The 18,640-nt window shown below is 41.0% G+C and overlaps 1 protein-coding gene across 3 annotated transcripts; it reads right to left on the bottom strand.

Moving 5' to 3' along the window:
- Window positions 1–63: 63 nt before the first annotated feature.
- LOC5515812 (PHD finger protein 14) lies at window positions 64–18,504 on the bottom strand. Of its 3 annotated transcripts, XM_048723664.1 has the most exons (28): window positions 18,400–18,504; window positions 16,269–16,394; window positions 16,009–16,169; window positions 15,650–15,723; window positions 15,159–15,214; window positions 14,471–14,580; window positions 13,605–13,660; window positions 13,086–13,197; window positions 12,602–12,696; window positions 12,153–12,201; window positions 11,858–11,923; window positions 11,560–11,628; window positions 11,273–11,351; window positions 11,077–11,094; window positions 10,968–11,012; window positions 10,846–10,898; window positions 10,605–10,683; window positions 10,027–10,133; window positions 9,161–9,256; window positions 8,050–8,135; window positions 4,042–4,173; window positions 3,049–3,184; window positions 2,554–2,592; window positions 2,257–2,355; window positions 1,883–2,001; window positions 1,443–1,497; window positions 1,243–1,296; window positions 64–628 (listed from the first exon to the last, which is right to left on the bottom strand). In XM_048723664.1, the coding sequence occupies exons 1-28, from the start codon at window positions 18,455–18,457 to the stop codon at window positions 491–493; spliced, it is 2,367 nt and encodes a 788-aa protein (XP_048579621.1). In that variant the 5' UTR covers window positions 18,458–18,504; the 3' UTR covers window positions 64–490. The 3 variants fall into 3 exon arrangements, with proteins under 3 accessions (XP_048579621.1, XP_032241435.1, XP_048579622.1); XM_032385544.1 differs by lacking the exon at window positions 2,554–2,592; XM_048723665.1 differs by lacking the exon at window positions 11,077–11,094.
- Between the last annotated feature and the right edge of the window lie 136 nt (window positions 18,505–18,640).

The raw sequence follows: 18,640 nt of genomic DNA, 5'->3' as shown, positions 1-18,640 counted from the left end.
TTTAGGTCTGCCATACGTGGGGAACATCTTACAAAACCCACACTAATGAAGAGTGTACAGTGCGACAGTGAAAACATCATTTACTTGCAATTTGTAGGTACAATGGCTATATCTGGTTAGATAAGGAGAACACTGAGTTAAAAGTAATTTCTCTGATGCGTCTTTCTCTCGTTAGTTTGGGTACGGGCCGTGGGCCGAAAGGTCTAGTGGAGCTGGCAGACGTTCCAACTCAAATGACCGTCCAACTCTTTCCTTGAACGTGAACAAAAAAACGCTTTCTACATTTTCTTCTCTGGAAGGGAAAACTCTGCTCCGAAAAAAATGTTCTCCATGACGAAGGGACTTGATGATGATGATGATTTCGATGATTTCGTTGTGTCCCGCAAACTAATAGTTGCTTCACTTCAATGAAAGTAATAATGCTACAAGGAGTGTTCATTTTACACGGAGGATCTATTGTGGGAAAGATGGCCCGTACTCGCATGAAGTATTAGCTTTGTGGTGTCTCTTGCGTTTCCTGTTTAATCTGAATGTCTTTATTTGTTTCAGACGTTGCTTTTCCTTTCGCATCGGTAGCTTTTTCATCTGCATCCTGTGCCGTTCCTTGCTCCTCATCCTCATCTTCATCCTAGTATGTATTAGAAATGAATTGATTATACTTGCCCTATTTGTTTGCCTAGGAAATATTATCATTGGCAGGAGCACGGCACTGCTCATCTGACGAGATCGACGCCTTCATTGATGTTTAATTTTCTGTGAGCATATTCTAGATGGATGGACAGGCCTATATATACAAAGCTAAGTATGCCAACTTATTTGATCCGTGGTCAAGTAAATTACTCTGGATCCCACCCTGCGTGTTTCTAAGGACACGCCCCTTAATTGTTATGGCGTCACATCTCCTCCAAAATTCATAGTTGCGTATTTCATGCAACTTTTTGTATTGTCACTTGCACATCCAGTAAAATCCCGTTCTAAAGAAAATTGCTTAGGGTGGCCACCTCGTTTTTTAGGGCGTTTTTAAGTTTCGATTAAAGGATGCCTCCATACGTTTCCGTTTTTCATCAACACTTAATAAAGGCACCTCGCTAATAAAGTTTTGTGGATCCCAACAGTGTAATGTTAACGAGGTTCCACTGAACAAATGTGCTAGCATCGGGGCTTCTGCACATAAACCAGGATTGTAACAAGCATGAAAGGGGCCAAGGGTCACCACTAGGTCCGTACTATTACATTTCTTACCGATTCGTCGCATTCTGTACAATACCACATATATCCCCTCTTCTTAGGATTACTCTGCGAAGAAAAGGTGAACATTTCAAAAGCGAGAATTTCGAACATTAAAAAAAAAAGATTCTGCTCGTCAAAGCGGCGCCCAAACGGGCACTCTTGCAAGACACTCAACACAAATAGAAGGCCATGACAGCATTGAGTTGACTCACCTTGACTGGCGGGTCGAGACAGCCGAAGTGGTAGCACAACTTACAATTATCGCACCTAACAAATAAAGCATAGTTTAGAACTGAAAGTGCAAGCACTGCAAATGATGAGACAACCTTGCAAGTGTGTTATTTCACACACCCTCAACCCTTGGATGATAATATATTCAACTTACTTACCTTTCGTCAAGCACATATCAGGGCGTTTCCAGGGGTGGGACCCGCCCTCTTTTAGGGGGAATATCTGGCACACTCTAATCTACATCTATTGTAGATGTCTGCTGTTCTAGACACTCCCTTTTTATGGCGGCCCCCTTTTGAACCTCCGCCACTTCAAACCACAGAAAAGATAATTTGACTACAATCATTGCCAAAATAATTCCTATACCACTGCTAAAATGTGGCTTGGGATTATTTTAATAAATGCTTCATCTGCCACATACCTGACCAAGGTAGTATTATCTCCTGGGCTGTCGCACTGCGAACACTGCGTCCGCTCGTCTTGTATCTTCTCCTTTTTCACGTATTGCTTACGTTTACCGGTCCGCGGTCTGCCAAGTTTCTATATAAAGAAGCAAATTGACTACAGCGGGTATTGCGCAACTCGGGCTGCCCCCCCCCCACCCCCCATCCTCCCCCTGCACGCACGCACGCACGCACGCACACAACAGACATAGGTATCCCAGTAACAATAGAAGTTACTCGAACAAAGTTAAACGAAAATATATGATCATGGTCACAAGACAATAACATGAATATTGGAAGATACTAATAAATTTGAATAGTCTGTAGTGTTGACTCCCTGATATCTCGGTACCTTCTTTTTCTCCACTGGTTCCATAGTCTGTTCGTCCGAAGTAGCCGAAGTGATAGATACATCAACGGAGTAGCGGCGCTTTTTTCTAAGCTTTGTCGGCTGTGAAAAAGAAATGTTTGGATATAAGCAAGCCCGTAGCTGGGGGGAGTGGGTTGGGGTGGGGGGGGTGGGGGGGGGGGGGGTCAGGGATTCCAAAGAACCCTCCACTTGACTGTAAGGTCCGCTCTAATGAAGGAAGATTAAACTCTGCGAGCTAAGCTTCCTTAAGAAAAAGTGGCCTTTCAAATGGATACAAACCTCCCAGCCCCCGCCCCGCTCGAAATCCTGGCTACGGGCCTGTATAAGAGACAACTATGGTCAGAAACACTGCAGCACATCTTAAAAAGGGGTAAGGCATATTTCTATATTCTAAATTGTAACAGTTTTACTATAAGGAGAAGTAAATCAACACAGTAGTAAGGTAGTTTTTCTAGTTGTTTAGCGAAACAGCTTTGGGTAGTACAAAATACCACTAAAACCCTGTATAGATTTATTTCCCCGAGTCCACCATGCCCACGCAGACCTCTTTTCTACAACTTGTCTGCAGTTTTGCTTGATATAATAACTATTTCGAGCTATTATCGCAAACTGCATCATGAGGAATATCATAACGTACTAAAGCCAGCACATTATATCAAAACTTTGAATACTTTGTTCTGTCTGGAAACCAGAGCTGGCTTTTAATCAGTCATCTGAGGCTTTTTCGGTGCATACTGCATGTTATGTCTTAGACTCCGGTTAAACTTTACTGACCACTCCCTTGTCCGGCGTGAACTTGGTTGGCTCCTTTATGGTCCGCTTCTGTCTGCTCTGGGAGATGGGCGTGGTATCCTCAACGTCTACTTCCACGTCCTCCTCACTTTCACTTGGATCACACTCAGAACACTGCCTGCAACAAAAACAACCATAATATGCATGGCAAAATCACTCGATTCTGGTTGGTTTTGAGCAGTGAATCATTCAGTATTACTGGACGCTCTCAAGAGCCACACATGAAACGCACGTCGATCAACTTCTCCCTTGTTATTGTTTATCATTGAAAATGCAGCGGCTTATTCGCAAGCAAACTCCAAAATAACAATCTACGAATAAATTCTGATATGTTATTAAAGATATTTGATTAAAAATATCTTGTTTACTCGCTTGAATTAGCCGGTGGAAATGGATGCTTGTGAGACTCGCTATTGAGCGGGAGCGGCCTGATTGGCTTTCTTTAAAGGGACTTTGTATGATCCTCCAAACAACGGCTATTACTGAGACACAAATAATGTGTCTGTTTCTATAAAATTTTGCCATGATACTATAAATAGGTAATCATACGATTTCTAGTTCAACTTGACAAATCGAACTCGAAACCGCATGATTACCTACTTATTAAGAGCCAAAAGACAAGATGTGAAATCCCCCAAGTAAGTCTCATCATAACAATAATAAATTCCATATCATTTAAATAATTAATACTGTTACTACCTTATACTGGTTAATTTTTGCGCGTGTACCTGTATTCGCGCTTTTCGCGATTCTAAAAATACTCGCGAAAAACAAAGACCGCAAACATTCATCTCGCGAAATTTAAAGGGTCCAAATTTTAAGACAACCTTGCAACGTTTCTCCCGTATGTCCTTTGCACAGTTGTTAAATCGCCTATCCTGTCACTGCAAACACAATTTTTCCCCGCGAAAGACTTACGAATTGTGCCCAAAAAATATTCGCGTAATTCAAGTCGCGCGACAATAAATAGCTCACCAGAGACACTTGGCAGACTTCCTAGGCATGCGCGACAATGGAGGATCCACGCACGCAAGATGGTAGAAGTTATGACATGTGTCGCATTCTGCCATCAAGTGCTGGTTATCTGTCGATTTGCAGGTTGCACAGCTAAGGAGAAAAATAAAGGATGTAAGCATTAGGGCAATGGTAGAGTTTGCATTTCTATGCAAAAGGGTAAATGTTGGGTCTAGATGTAAGTGTAAGTGTAAGGGTGGGGTCTAGATGTAAGGGTAAGGGTGGGGTCTAGATGAAAGCATAAGGGTAAGGGTGGGGTCTAGATGTAAGCATAAGTGTAAGGGTGGGGTCTAGATGTAAGGGTACGGGTGGGTCTAGATGTAAGTGTAAGTGTAAGGGTGGGGTCTAGATGTAAGTGTAAGTGTAAGGGTGGGGTCTAGATGTAAGGGTAAGGGTGGGGTCTAGATGTAAGGGTAAGGGTGGGGTCTAGATGTAAGGGTAAGGTCTAGATGTAAGTGTAAGGGTGGGGTCTAGATGTAAGGGTAAGGGTGGGGTCTAGATGTAAGTGTAAGGGTGGGGTCTAGATGTAAGGGTAAGGGTGGGGTCTAGATGTAAGGGTAAGGGTGGGGTCTAGATGTAAGGGTAAGGTCTAGATGTAAGTGTAAGGGTGGGGTCTAGATGTAAGGGTAAGGGTGGGGTCTAGATGTAAGTGTAAGGGTGGGGTCTAGATGTAAGGGTAAGGGTGGGGTCTAGATGTAAGTGTAAGGGTGGGGTCTAGATGTAAGGGTAAGGGTGGGGTCTAGATGTAAGTGTAAGTGTAAGGGTGGGGTATAGATGTAACTGTAAGGGTGGGGTCTAGATGTAAGTAAAAGGGTAAGGGTGAGGTCTAGATGTAAGTGTAAGTGTAAGGGTGGGGTCTAGATGTAAGTGTAAGTGTAAGGGTGGGGTCTAGATGTAAGGGTAAGGGTGGGGTCTAGATGTAAGTGTAAGGGTGGGGTCTAGATGTAAGCATAAGGGTAAGGGTGGGGTCTAGATGTAAGTGTAAGTGTAAGGGTGGGGTCTAGATGTAAGGGTAAGGGTGGGGTCTAGATGTAAGTGTAACTGTAAGGGTGGGGTCTAGATGTAAAAATAAGTGTAAGGGTGGGGTCTAGATGTAAGCATAAGGGTAAGGGTGGGGTCTAGATGTAAGTGTAAGATGGGGTCTAGATGTAAGCATAAGGGTAAGGGTGGGGTCTAGATGTAAGCATAAGGGTAAGGGTGTGGTCTAGATGTAAGCATAACGGTAAGGGTGGGGTCTAGATGTAAAGGTAAGGGTGGGATCTAGATGTAAGTGTAAGGGTGGGGTCTAGATGTAAGCATTAGTGTAAGGGTGCGGTCTAGATGTAAGGATAAGGCTGGGGTCTAGATGTAAGGGTAAGGGTGGGGTCTAGATGTAAGCATAAGGGTAAGGGTGGGGTCTAGATGTAAGCATAAGTGTAAGGGTGGGGTCTAGATGTAAGTGTAAGGGTGGGGTCTAGATGTAAGGGTAAGGGTGGGGTCTAGATGTAAGCATAAGTGTAAGGGTGGGGTCTAGATGTAAGAGGGTAAGGGTAGGTCTAGATGTAAGTTTAAGGGTGGGGTCTAGATGTAAGGGTAAGGGTGAGGTCTAGATGTAAGTGTAAGGGTGGGGTCTAGATGTAAGCATAAGGGTAAGGGTGGGGTCTAGATGTAAGCATAAGGGTAAGGGTGGGGTATAGATGTAAGAGGGTAAGGGTAGGTCTAGATGTAAGGGTAAGGGTGGGGTCTAGATGTAAAGGTAAGGGTGGGATCTAGATGTAAGGGTAAGGGTAGGGTCTAGATGTAAGCATAAGGGTAAGGGTGGGGTCTAGATGTAAGCATAACGGTAAGGGTGGGGTCTAGATGTAAGTGTAAGGGTAAGGGTGGGGTCTAGATGTAAGAGGGTAAGGGTGGGGTCTAGATGTAAGTGTAAAGGGTGGGGTCTAGATGTAAGTGTAAGTGTAAGGGTGGGTCTAGATGTAAAAATAAGTGTAAGGGTGGGGTCTAGATGTAAAAATAAGTGTAAGAGTGGGGTCTAGATGTAAGCATAAGGGTAAGGGTGGGGTCTAGATGTAAGAGGGTAAGGGTGGGGTCTAGATGTAAGAGGGTAAGGGTGGGGTCTAGATGTAAGGGAAAGGGTGGGGTCTAGATGTAAGTGTAAGTGTAAGGGTGGGTCTAGATGTAAAAATAAGTGTAAGGGTGGGGTCTAGATGTAAAAATAAGTGTAAGAGTGGGGTCTAGATGTAAGCATAAGGGTAAGGGTGAGGTCTAGATGTAAGTGTAAGGGTGGGGTCTAGATGTAAGTGTAAGGGTAAGGGTGGGGTCTAGATGTAAGCATTAGTGTAAGGGTGGGGTCTAGATGTAAGGATAAGGCTGGGGTCTAGATGTAAGTGTAAGGGTGGGGTCTAGATGTAAGCATAAGGGTAAGGGTGGGGTCTAGATGTAAGCATAAGTGTAAGGGTGGGGTCTAGATGTAAGTGTAAGGGTGGGGTCTAGATGTAAGGGTAAGGGTGGGGTCTAGATGTAAGCATAAGTGTAAGGGTGGGGTCTAGATGTAAGAGGGTAAGGGTAGGTCTAGATGTAAGTTTAAGGGTGGGGTCTAGATGTAAGGGTAAGGGTGAGGTCTAGATGTAAGTGTAAGGGTGGGGTCTAGATGTAAGCATAAGGGTAAGGGTGGGGTCTAGATGTAAGCATAAGGGTAAGGGTGGGGTCTAGATGTAAGAGGGTAAGGGTAGGTCTAGATGTAAGGGTAAGGGTGGGGTCTAGATGTAAAGGTAAGGGTGGGATCTAGATGTAAGGGTAAGGGTAGGGTCTAGATGTAAGCATAAGGGTAAGGGTGGGGTCTAGATGTAAGCATAAGGGTAAGGGTGGGGTCTAGATGTAAGTGTAAGGGTAAGGGTGGGGTCTAGATGTAAGAGGGTAAGGGTGGGGTCTAGATGTAAGTGTAAAGGGTGGGGTCTAGATGTAAGTGTAAGTGTAAGGGTGGGTCTAGATGTAAAAATAAGTGTAAGGGTGGGGTCTAGATGTACAAATAAGTGTAAGAGTGGGGTCTAGATGTAAGCATAAGGGTAAGGGTGGGGTCTAGATGTAAGAGGGTAAGGGTGGGGTCTAGATGTAAGAGGGTAAGGGTGGGGTCTAGATGTAAGGGAAAGGGTGGGGTCTAGATGTAAGTGTAAGTGTAAGGGTGGGTCTAGATGTAAAAATAAGTGTAAGGGTGGGGTCTAGATGTAAAAATAAGTGTAAGAGTGGGGTCTAGATGTAAGCATAAGGGTAAGGGTGAGGTCTAGATGTAAGTGTAAGGGTGGGGTCTAGATGTAAGTGTAAGGGTAAGGGTGGGGTCTAGATGTAAGCATTAGTGTAAGGGTGGGGTCTAGATGTAAGGATAAGGGTGGGGTCTAGATGTAAGTGTAAGGGTGGGGTCTAGATGTAAGGGTAAGGGTGGGGTCTAGATGTAAGTGTAAGGGTGGGGTCTAGATGTAAGTGTAAGATGGGGTCTAGATGTAAGCATAAGGGTAAGGGTGAGGTCTAGATGTAAGTGTAAGGGTGGGGTCTAGATGTAAAAATAAGTGTAAGGGTGGGGTCTAGATGTAAGCATAAGTGTAAGGGTGGGGTCTAGATGTAAGGGTAAGGGTGGGGTCTAGATGTAAGGGTAAGGGTGGGGTCTAGATGTAAGTGTAAGGGTGGGTCTAGATGTAACTGTAAGGGTGAGGTTTAGTTGTAAGGGTAAGGGTGGGGTCTAGATGTAAGCATAAGTGTTAGGGGGGTCTAGATGTAAGCATAAGTGTTAGGGGGTCTAGATGTAAGGGTAAGGGTGAGGTCTAGATTTAAGTGTAAAGGTGGGGTCTAGATGTAAGCATAAGGGTAAGGGTGGGGTCTAGATGTAAGCATAAGTGTTAGGGTGGGGTCTAGATGTAAGCATAAGTGTATGGGTGGGTCAAGATATAAGCATGGGGTCCTACTGTTCCCCTTTTAACCTTAATGATAAATACTTACACATTAATCTGGATGTGTTTTGTGGTGGATTCTGAAATTTTTCTCTTTGGCCTTTTGGCTTCTAAAACAGATGGCAGTTGAAATTGCTGAAAGGAAATATGAATATAAATCACAGTATGTTATTGGGAAGGAGATACTCATAGTTTTTAAAATAAACCACACTGGGACAAAAAGTGAAAAGGTAACAATATATCAGTGTGTGGAGGAAGCTAGAATTCAGTGTTTGCTAGCCTGCGTAGCAAGCGTTTCTGTAGAGTTTTAGCAGAAATAGAGAGCGAGGGATGAATATGCCCGCGCGTAAAGTCTGCAACCAATTTCTGATCACAGAATTCGAGACTTCTGATTGGCGCGGCGCGGCTAAGGCTGAGTGACATTTTGCAGATTCAGACTCACAATTTCTCAAAATAGCCTTGCACAAGGATCCACTGAAAGATGTTTTAGTGCCTGAGACAGGGGTGCGTTATACAAACAGCTATTGGGTGGAGGAAATTCGTTAGCCATTTTTGTCGATTGGTCCTAGCAAGGATATATTCCAACTTGAGGCCAATTCAAAGGAAGACAACATGCTCGCGTGTTAGTCGTTCACGCCCTCAAGGTGGAATCTTGATGTTTGAATTGGATTGGAACTTTTTTGCAGCTTGCAGTTTGGCTCTTTCCTTGTCTATGTAAATTTACGGTAGGTTTTCGAGCCGCGTCCATATAGAATGATGTTGAGATCAACTCTGCATGTGTGTGTTCGCTTCGAAATTGGCTTTTATAAACAAAACATGACAACCCAAATCACGCTCAATGTGGTGCCGAAAGTTGCATTTGCAAACTTTGTAATTCTTAGTTTGATTAAAAGAAAAACAATTTACATTTCGCCCATCTACAATCTGCAAACCCTGCAATGTATCCAAAATGAGATCGGAGGGAGGTCTTGGGGGGAACTAAGTTTGACAGCTGTTTTGAATTATACTCGCTTGTCAAGGTTTGTCACTTGGAGGCGTATCTGAAAAATACTACGAGTGCTTGCAAGCGTTTCCTTCTCTCTCCCCATTCTTCACACGGCCACATTCTTCGCTCGAAACTCCACAGAAACGCTTGCTACACAGGCTAAGTGTTTGCTTACCATGTCAGCTAGTTGGTTTAACAGCTTGTGCAAGAGAAGCCCTTCTTCTCGATGCTTTTTGGCAGTACTTGTAAGACCTTGAAGATCCTTTGTTAACTGCCGGGGGAAAATAAGTACAACATTACACTCATGTAATAGGGGACTTGCGCCAAGAGATCATGTGACCTTTCATCATGTGACAAATTCAAAACAAAATAATCATACAAAAAAGTCAGAAAAGACTGTCTCCCTTACTTTAATCAAAATCCTCCCCCCCCCCCCCCCCCCCCGGGATAATAAATGAACTTTTCCATACTTTACAGTAAATGTCAAAGTGTTGTTATTACATTGAGCAAAATCTGTTATTAAACTGAAATTGAGCATTTATTGCATTAAGCATTCCAAGTGATGCAGTGATGCAGTACCTAACCCTCAAATTGATGATCTAAAATTTGTTCTACTGATCCCCTTATCCCTCTAATACAAGGGAGATTAAACATTTATTGCATTAAGCATTCCAAATGGTGCAGTAATGCAGTACCTAACCCTCAAATTGATGATCTAAAATTTGCTCTACTGATCCCCTCATCCCTCTAATACAAGGGAGATTAAACATTTATTGCATTAAGCATTCCAAATGGTGCAGTAATGCAGTACCTAACCCTCAAATTGATGATCTAAAATTTGCTCTACTGATCCCCTCATCCCTCTAATACAAGTTGACATAGGTATCAGACTTAGCTGTGGACATGAATTGGGTGATGAATCCGTGGATGCACGCAAAAATGAGATCTATTTGTTAAGTAAATATTAAAAATAAAAACAGTGAAAATCGCTCTTCCACTTTGAATGATGTGTAGGATCTAGATGGTGGTTTGCTTTCTTACCTGATTTGCTTTGCCTCTGAGCAATTGCTCTTCCTCCTGAAGTTGCTTGTTGTTGTTTTCTAGTTTGCTCTGTCTCTCCAGCATCTCCTTGACCCGGCTATCACGCTCTGGCAAGACACCAAAAGGCAGTTTGACACCAGCAAAGAAAATGCTATCACGAACTATCAGTACACCAAGGGGTAGTCCAACACAAGCAACAAACAAAGGATATGGTATCATGTCCTATCAACACATCAAAAGACTGCCCAAGAGATGCAATTAAAGAAATGGCATCACTCTCTACACTAAGGTACAGTTGAACACATCACATGTAAAGGAAAACTGCATTTAAAGTCTGTTGATCCAACATCAGTGAGTTATTTTGTTTTTTATTTGAACATTCCAAACTCTCATTATTTTGAGAAGTAGATATTGCATTATTACATATTTTAGAAAAATACTTGAGACAAGTGTATGGTAGAATGGGATGAATTTAACAGTGATTCAAACAGATTTAGCTTTTTCATAAACAATATCTATCTAAGGTCCAAACAATTTAAATATACTATAAAATGTTGTGCTGACACCAGAAATCTTACCATTGTAATAATTGACAAATTCGGACGTGAGTGCAGGACGAATGAACCATTTTCTTCGTGCAGGCACTTCACTCTGGGTCTGCAGTACAATAAATTACATGATACAAAGAATAAAATAAGACTAAGCCAGGTTTTGTCTTCAAAGTTTGACTACTTTTTAATAAGAGAAACACCAAAAAGTTCCCCACTACTTTTTGGCTTGTGCTATAATACTTTAAAAGCAGTAGGTAAGAATACTTGCTTGTTCAGTCGTAAATCCAAGTAGTTTGGCTTTCAGATATAGCTGCCGACAAGCTAAAACAAAAAAGACAGTAAGCAAAAACAAAGCAAGGATTTAAACTTATCTAAACTCATTTTCCCTACCTCCTGGGCAGGTAGACAGAAGTCTGGGTACCTTTTCAGTGGGTGCTGCAAAGCAACAACAATGTAAACACCTGTTTACAGTAGAACTTGGAAGATGTACAGTACTTACTTATAAATGCAATGCTACCTAAAATGTTTCAATCAAACAAGAACATACAGTAAGAGGTTAGGAACACTGTGGTCTGAAACTAATTCAGAATATCAGAAAGTTGAAATCTTCTAGTATTCCTAGCAGATGGCACAACTGGTTTATACAAATAAGCTTGAGTATAGTCTCTGAAAACAGGATAATGCAATATTCTCACTATAGGGTTTAGGCTGCATTTGGCGCCTCTCCACTTTAATCCTCTCTTGTGCATCAACCAAGTACTGTTCAATTCTCTCCTGGGAAAAGGAAAATGGAGGCATTACAGAAACAATCTAAAGATAATCACTGATAATGCTTACCTGACAATGGTAAGGGCACAAAAGTACTATAAAAATATGCAAACACTACAAAAATATTAATTAAATACAATGGTCTGTGTTGCAAAACGCACACATTTTATTATGGTATCATTCATTACATTGGTATACCGTCCAACATTCTTACCTTTTCACTAGCAGATTTTCGCTCACTGAATTTCTTGTAACGTGCATTGTATGCCAACCAGGCCCGACGCTACAAACAACAATGCACCATGAGTTGATATCATGTGAAAAGACTAAAGGATAACTGCACAGGATCTGGTGAAATCAGAAAAGGGAGGCCTTAAGACATGTATCACCAACTCAGGATACCCAGAGGTGGGGATGCTCAACCTAAAATGTTACATTTTTGTCAAGAAAATAGATTTTAACACAAGGCAAAACTTTTCGATTCAACCAAACCATCAGCCTAAATGACTTACCCTACTTTTTGTTGTCTGCTTATCTGCATGCTGTTTGCAATGGGCGTAAAGTGGGTCTGCAACATCCTGTGGAATTTGTTGGGAAATATTCCATATTATACCTGCCACACTGAGCTACAAAGCAGCTTTGCTATGGGAAAGTTTCAATACAGCAATTCTAGATTCTAGCTGCCTACATTTTCATCATTTTACAAGTTTTATGTATGTATTGTTATTGTCACAAAGCTTTCTATCAATTGGATTTCAATGCACATACAGTAGTATGTATGGATTGAGTAGCTTAACAAAAGGCTACCTCATCACACTCTTCTGGGACATCAGAAAGAAGTCCATACATCTGAGCACTGAAAGGGGAAAAAACATTTGACTCATAATACTGTCCTACTTGTCATACTTTATAAAAAGAATTAATTGTGAGGGTCACATGAGGGTTAAGAGTCTGATACCAAATGCTAAATGCCTTGAAAGTTTTGTAACCATTAAAACTGAACACCACTGTAATCCAGTTGAAATTTACTGCGAATGTGGCTTCTAAACCCATAAACCCAAGGAATTGCACACAAAATTTCTCCATCCCCCTTCCCCCAACTGTGGTGAAGACCCTGTGGCAACTATTAGTAAATTCAAATTGTTTGAAATACATATAACAGCAATCACTATTAGTTTTTACATAGCTTAGTAAAAGGACTTGTATACTGTATGCATCATTGGGAATGTAAAAATTATTGTAGATGGTTTTTATACCAGCTAACATGGAAGTAAGTCTTGCACATTCCCGCATCACAACCTATGCAGACTCCTGTGCGACTGAAGCGCTCGTCTTCACATAGACTGCATTCCTGGAATATAAAATGTATAAAGCATATACTAACTATAAGTTTTTTTTTCCATGATCAAATGTTTTGAAAAGATTTTTAAAGTTGATTAGGATTACAATGTGTTTTTTCAACATTCTTCAAACTCTCATCATAATCTTCAGCTGCTAAACCGCTTCCTGACTTCTGTCAATAAAACTAACAAAATAACAATTGGCGATGTTTGAGCCAAGTAGGGAGGTGGTGTGAGCCATGCAGGGAGGTGGTGTGATAAAAAACATTTCAGTGTTGGCCAATAAAAACTCTTCTCTTCATTTTGAATGACTGAAGCCAGAAAGTGATTTAGCTGTTAGAAATCATTGGCAAGATTTCATAGCATATCAAAAACAGCTATAAAAACGCACAATACATACCCTTACACCCCATTTATATGGAGGGAGCTCTGAGAGAGTAACACATTCCAGTGTCTCGGGCTTCACAAAGGCAATTCCAGGAGTATAAAGAGCACACAACAAGTGCACCCACCTACACTCACACAATAACATTTTTATCAGCGGTACGCCAGCCATGGACTTCAATGTCAAGGGTACAGTACATTAACAGTAATGGAAACTGACAGTACAGTACTACTCGTCAAAACATTTAATCATTGAAAGCGTGTTTCGTTTTGAGGCCATATTTACTCCCTTCAAGTTGTTTAAAAGCATTTTTATTTGAGAGACAAATTTTGGAATAAGCACCTTCCTTTTAATAAGTGCCTCACCTTATGAAAGTACTACCTTTTTTGGAGGAAAGAAGGTGGCACAGATTTGTGTAGGTAGGGAGGTGGAGGTAGTCATGGTAACTAATGAATGTTAAAAAATTGCTGACTTGGATGAATCTTTTTCTTTATTTTTATACCCTGTTGCAGAGCCCGTAAAATGACTACTTACTGGTAAGTGTCTGTCTCTTTAAATATTCCACCCAGATTAGGGCATAATTCACAGTCCTAAACAGACACACAAAATTAATCGTTTGAAAGTTACTGTACAGTGGAACCTGGATTTTATGATATGCCTTGGGAGAAAAAAAATGAATCGTAAAATTGAGGTATCGTTAGAAAGAGGTCCTCGATTTTACGATATAAAGGAAAATCCATTGAAAATATTGTTGTAGCGAGGCCAGGTTAATTATCAACTTTTACAAAATAATAATATTGTAACTGTACTCTGTGTAAGACTGTACAGTTACTCTCTGTAAACTGTAATCTGAATTTAACAAGATTGGTCATGTCAAAAAAAATTGATTAACTGTACTGTGGTGTTTTGAGTTTTTTCTCTCTTTGTTGATAGAAAGAATCAGTAATATCATTGTACGAGGTCAAAATTATGCTTGGGAGAACAGATTTGTATCGTAAAATCGAGAATGTCGTTAGATCGAGGTAATTTCTCATACTTTTCACTGTATTTTAGCCAGGAGAAAGGAACGCCATCGTAAAATCGAGATTATCATAAGATCCAGGTTCCACTGTAGTAATGTTTCCTGATGGGTGTAGAGAATGCAAGTAGGCTTGTGCTATAAATTGTTTCCCTCAGAAGTCTGTATACCCTCAGGTATATGTGTGGGTAGTCAGTTTTTCTCCATTCTAATGTAACACATCATCCATTTTATTTTATTTTTCTTGGCTAAAAAACCTTTTGACCACTGAAAGTAAGTGTAAAGAATAATAACAATTTTAGAAATAGATTAAAGAATAATAGCCATTTCTTTTTGTAATCTTTTAAATCAGGTAATTGTATGATATAGCTCCAGTACTTACTGGTTGAACCCCGACTTTACAAGCATCACAAAACCATGGTTCAGTTGGTGAGTCTGTATCATTACTCTTGTCACTCTCACTGTGATCTTCGTTGATTGTGCCATAGCACCCTAGAAGGCAAATTGACAATTTTGGAATAATAATATACAGTAATAGCACCCAATCCTAGTTACCCAACCTCTGCCCCATCCCCGCCAGGGGCGTAGCTGGGGGTGGCCAAGCAGGCCCGGCCCACTCCTCTAGCAGCCAAACATACAGTAAATGTATGCGACATTTCCTAAAATACAGGAGAAAATGCCTAGAAAGGGCCTTATGGCCCCCCTCCTGTTAAAAATCCTGGCTACGCCGCTGACTGTAACAATTTTTGGCCTTTGGTCTAGTAGTTGGGTGCACAGGAAAAACCCAGAGGTAAAGACATCATGGCCAGCTGCATATGGGCAACACACACATGATTAAAATGGCATTGAATAATATTCATGATGGCAGATAGTGCTTTGTGTCAATCACGAGATTTCTTAGCTGCGAACCTGCTAGGTACTTTCTAGAACCCTCCTAGTTACTTTCATTCTTTCTTCTCCACCATTAAAAACACAGCAAAGGCTTTTTTTGGCACATTACATAATGTCTTACTCATATACTGACCCAAAAACTTGCTAGAGTATATTGTAATCATAAAAAGACACTTTACCTTCATGTACAGTGATGCCACAGCCATCGCATTCTACAATCTCATCACCTTCATCACTAGAATATTGAGAAATCAATAAATTACAAAAAATCACAAAGAAGTGCTTGATTCTTTTGCAAGAGAAGAAAAGTGTGAGAATGATTACCATATTTACTCAGGTATAGTATGCACTTCTGTATAATACACACCCATTTTCCAAAAAAAAGTAACTACTGTACTTGAAAAAAAATTCTAGATGAAAAATAGGCAAAATGACGATTTTCTATGGAATAATTTTTCGGAAGCGATAAAAACCGCTAAAAGCAGGGGATTTGGTGCTCAACGCGGGAGAGCGTGAGAAGGGGTAAAAAATCTTGAGACTCCAGCCTAATGCGGGAGAGTTGACAGGTATGCAACAGGTAAAAATAAGTATGTAAGATGATTGTCATTTTCTTCAGTGCTAAAACTCATCTAGTATACAATAATAAAGTATAGGCAATTTCACTACTTACCTTAGGTCATCCATGCATATTCCACAGATCACTACATCTGATGTGTTCTTCAAAGGCTCTGGCTTTTTATCAGGCTGATTTTGGAAGAGAGAAAAGTGACTTTTACCACTGCAAAATTGAAACTGGTTGAAAAGGATTGAAAAAGCTTTGTAAAAAAAACTGCACAATATATTTGTGAGATGTTAACAAAATCTGATCCATCAAAGCCTCACTTTCACATTCAAATTCTTTAATCTGAAAAATAGTCCATTCTTTAGAGATGACTAAAGTATCTAATGACAAACTATTAATTGTTATAGAATACTCCACCACTAAAGTAGACACAAAAAACTAATAAATTCATCATGTATTTTCCCGACCTTGTTCTTCATGGCAGCTATCAAATCACCAATGGACAATGTTGGCCCCTGTGCATCGCTGTCATCACTATCATCTGAGTCATCACTATCACTCCTGGCAAAGTTTGTGGAGGAGTTTATTGGCTGGGATGTGTCAGCCTCATCTTCTTCACTACCAGAGGCTTTTAAAAGAAAATCACTATATGATTATCATTATGGCTGATGCAGTAGTATTGTTTGGGCTTTAATGTGGTACTCTAAGTCCTGGGAATGAAACTAACCCTCCTCTTGATCATTGAACTCAAAGTCTTCATCTTCTTCACTGTCATCACTTTCTCCGAGGGCAAAATGAAGGAGGGGACTGTTTTCTACTGGCTTTATCTGCCTTTTATTTGGTCCTCTGTTCACTGTGAAAGTCAAAAACATTGAACAATATAGTCATTCTTTGATTCAGAGAGGGTACTTGGCTATTAGCATTAGGGCTGGGTGAGCTCAGACATGCTTGGGGGGTATTTTTTTCCTTCTCTTGTGGGGATTGGAAACTTAGTTTAGTTTTTTTGTATAGACAACTTTGGGTATTTTGAGGAGAGAGCAATATTTTACCCGATGTTGGAAGGCTTTTGGCTGAATGAGAAGCAAAAAAGAACATTAGGAACACTTCTATTCAATTCACAATTGATGTGTTGCTGTAAAATTGGAACTACAGAAAGTGTTGAAAACCAGGTATTTGGGGGGAATCTTTTTGGTTGGAAAGCTTCTATCATTGGTTTTTGGGGTATGGAATTTTGGGCTCTAATGTACCCCCTGTTATAGCCAAGTATAACCCCCACCAAATACTGCAAACTTGCTTGCTTTGTTGGACGAATTTAATAATTTCATGTTATGTGAAAATAAAGGCTAGTCAGGCCTAAAGGTAAGGGGGGAGGTTAACCCTTTCACTCCTGGGTACTTTTGAGCAACATTGTAAAAAAAAAAACAGAAACCTCCCCCCCCTATTTCAAGTCCAACACTATCAGTTAAAAGCTACCGCTGACCCAAGACGGTATGCCTTGAAGTTTCCAACAATGCACTGCGGTGCCTTCTCTTTCTAGCGACGGCACTGCTACAGCCTGTCGCTTACAACAGTTTTGCTTGTAAATTGCTTAATAATTACAGCTTTTTCACATCTGGAGAGTGCCTTAGGACATCATGAAGTCTTTTTGGGCATAATTAATGCTGTGCTTATGGATGTTTGCACGCTGAGGTTGATTCAATGGGATAATTCCTTGTCTGGGCTTCACCAAGTGAGAAAGGAATTTTCTGGTGAATGGCCTCATACTCTCCAATGTGGGCCATCTTTGCTACCCAACCTTATTCAAAAATTGTTTTCAGGCTAATTCTGGGTTCCTTGGACCTGGAAATGTTTTGTTTGGCTTCGGGGCAAAGATACTTATAAAAAAAACTGTTATGATTCTGGGGGAGGAGATTGCCCGCCTGTCTGTCAAGGTGTTTCCAAGACTCCCATGATGCAGTGCAGGCATGCAAAATAGGCAAAACATGGTGACTCACTTCTAATGGAGGTTCTAGCATTGATTATTGTGACTGATTGCTGTAAAATGGGACCTGACGTAGCGCAATAGAGGTATCTATTTGTGATTGATCTGTGTGTTTGTCTCTATTTGTAGTTCGGAATTTTGTGTCTTTTTTGGTAAGAAATGTTTTTAAGTTTAAGCATTTGTTTACGAATTGGTCGGAAATCAAGGTTGATATTTTGACAAAAGAGTAAATTCTATTGCATTGCTTAGATGCCCTTTTGAAGGTCGCCTATGCCTTGGATGAATCTATCAGTATCCGGGTCTGGTGATGTTTAGTTTGCATTTTTGACGTTTTGGAGTTGGGCCTATATTTTACAGGCGTCTCAGGGCGTTATGGCAATGAAAGACTTAATAAAAACTTTTAATGCACCCATAAAACAGTTTACAGAAGGATTTACAGAAGTGGATCTAGGGGAGGGTTAAGGGGTTTAAACCCCCTTGGGGCTGTCAGAAAGCCACATATAACAAAAAAAACCTCCACTCAGCCCCCTTTGTCACTGGGCCAAACCCCCCCCCCCCCCCCCTTTTGCGAACAGCTAGATCTGCCCCTGATTCATGACAAGTGAGTGACGTCACGCCAGTTGTCCGAAGTATAATAAATGTGTGTGTGTCTTCAGTTTTAACGATTGAAAAGATAGCGCGAGCGTGGTTATCCTTGACATAAAATGACACAATTTGAATAATGATTCGGAGACGCGCACAATAAACAGCGTAACGTGCGGAGAGCGCACTCTGGCAAAGCTTGACATTGGTAGCGATTCCTTTCTAGAAAAAAACAATGCCCGGATTTGACATTCGTACAAAAGCGTCTTGTAATCATAACACAATAATCACTCACACATAGACTGCAGAAATCTCTGTCTTTCGCCATCTTCACTCTTCTCGTCGTCCGCCATTTTGGTTTGTAGCCAACTGATAGATGCGAAGGATTGGGTAGTAGTGCCCAATCTTTCACGTCCAGCGTTTACACACAACAGGCCTCACCACCTCTCCGCACGTCTCCAATATAGTCAATCTAAAAGCTTTTTTTTTATTAACGACTTTGATTCGAGTTTGAGTAGAGTGGATTTTTTACATGC

Source organism: Nematostella vectensis, chromosome 2, assembly GCF_932526225.1.
Source record: "Nematostella vectensis chromosome 2, jaNemVect1.1, whole genome shotgun sequence".
Classification (NCBI taxonomy): domain Eukaryota; kingdom Metazoa; phylum Cnidaria; class Anthozoa; order Actiniaria; family Edwardsiidae; genus Nematostella; species Nematostella vectensis.
Note: the sequence above shows the minus strand (reverse complement) of the source record. Positions and strands in the feature narration are given on the sequence as shown.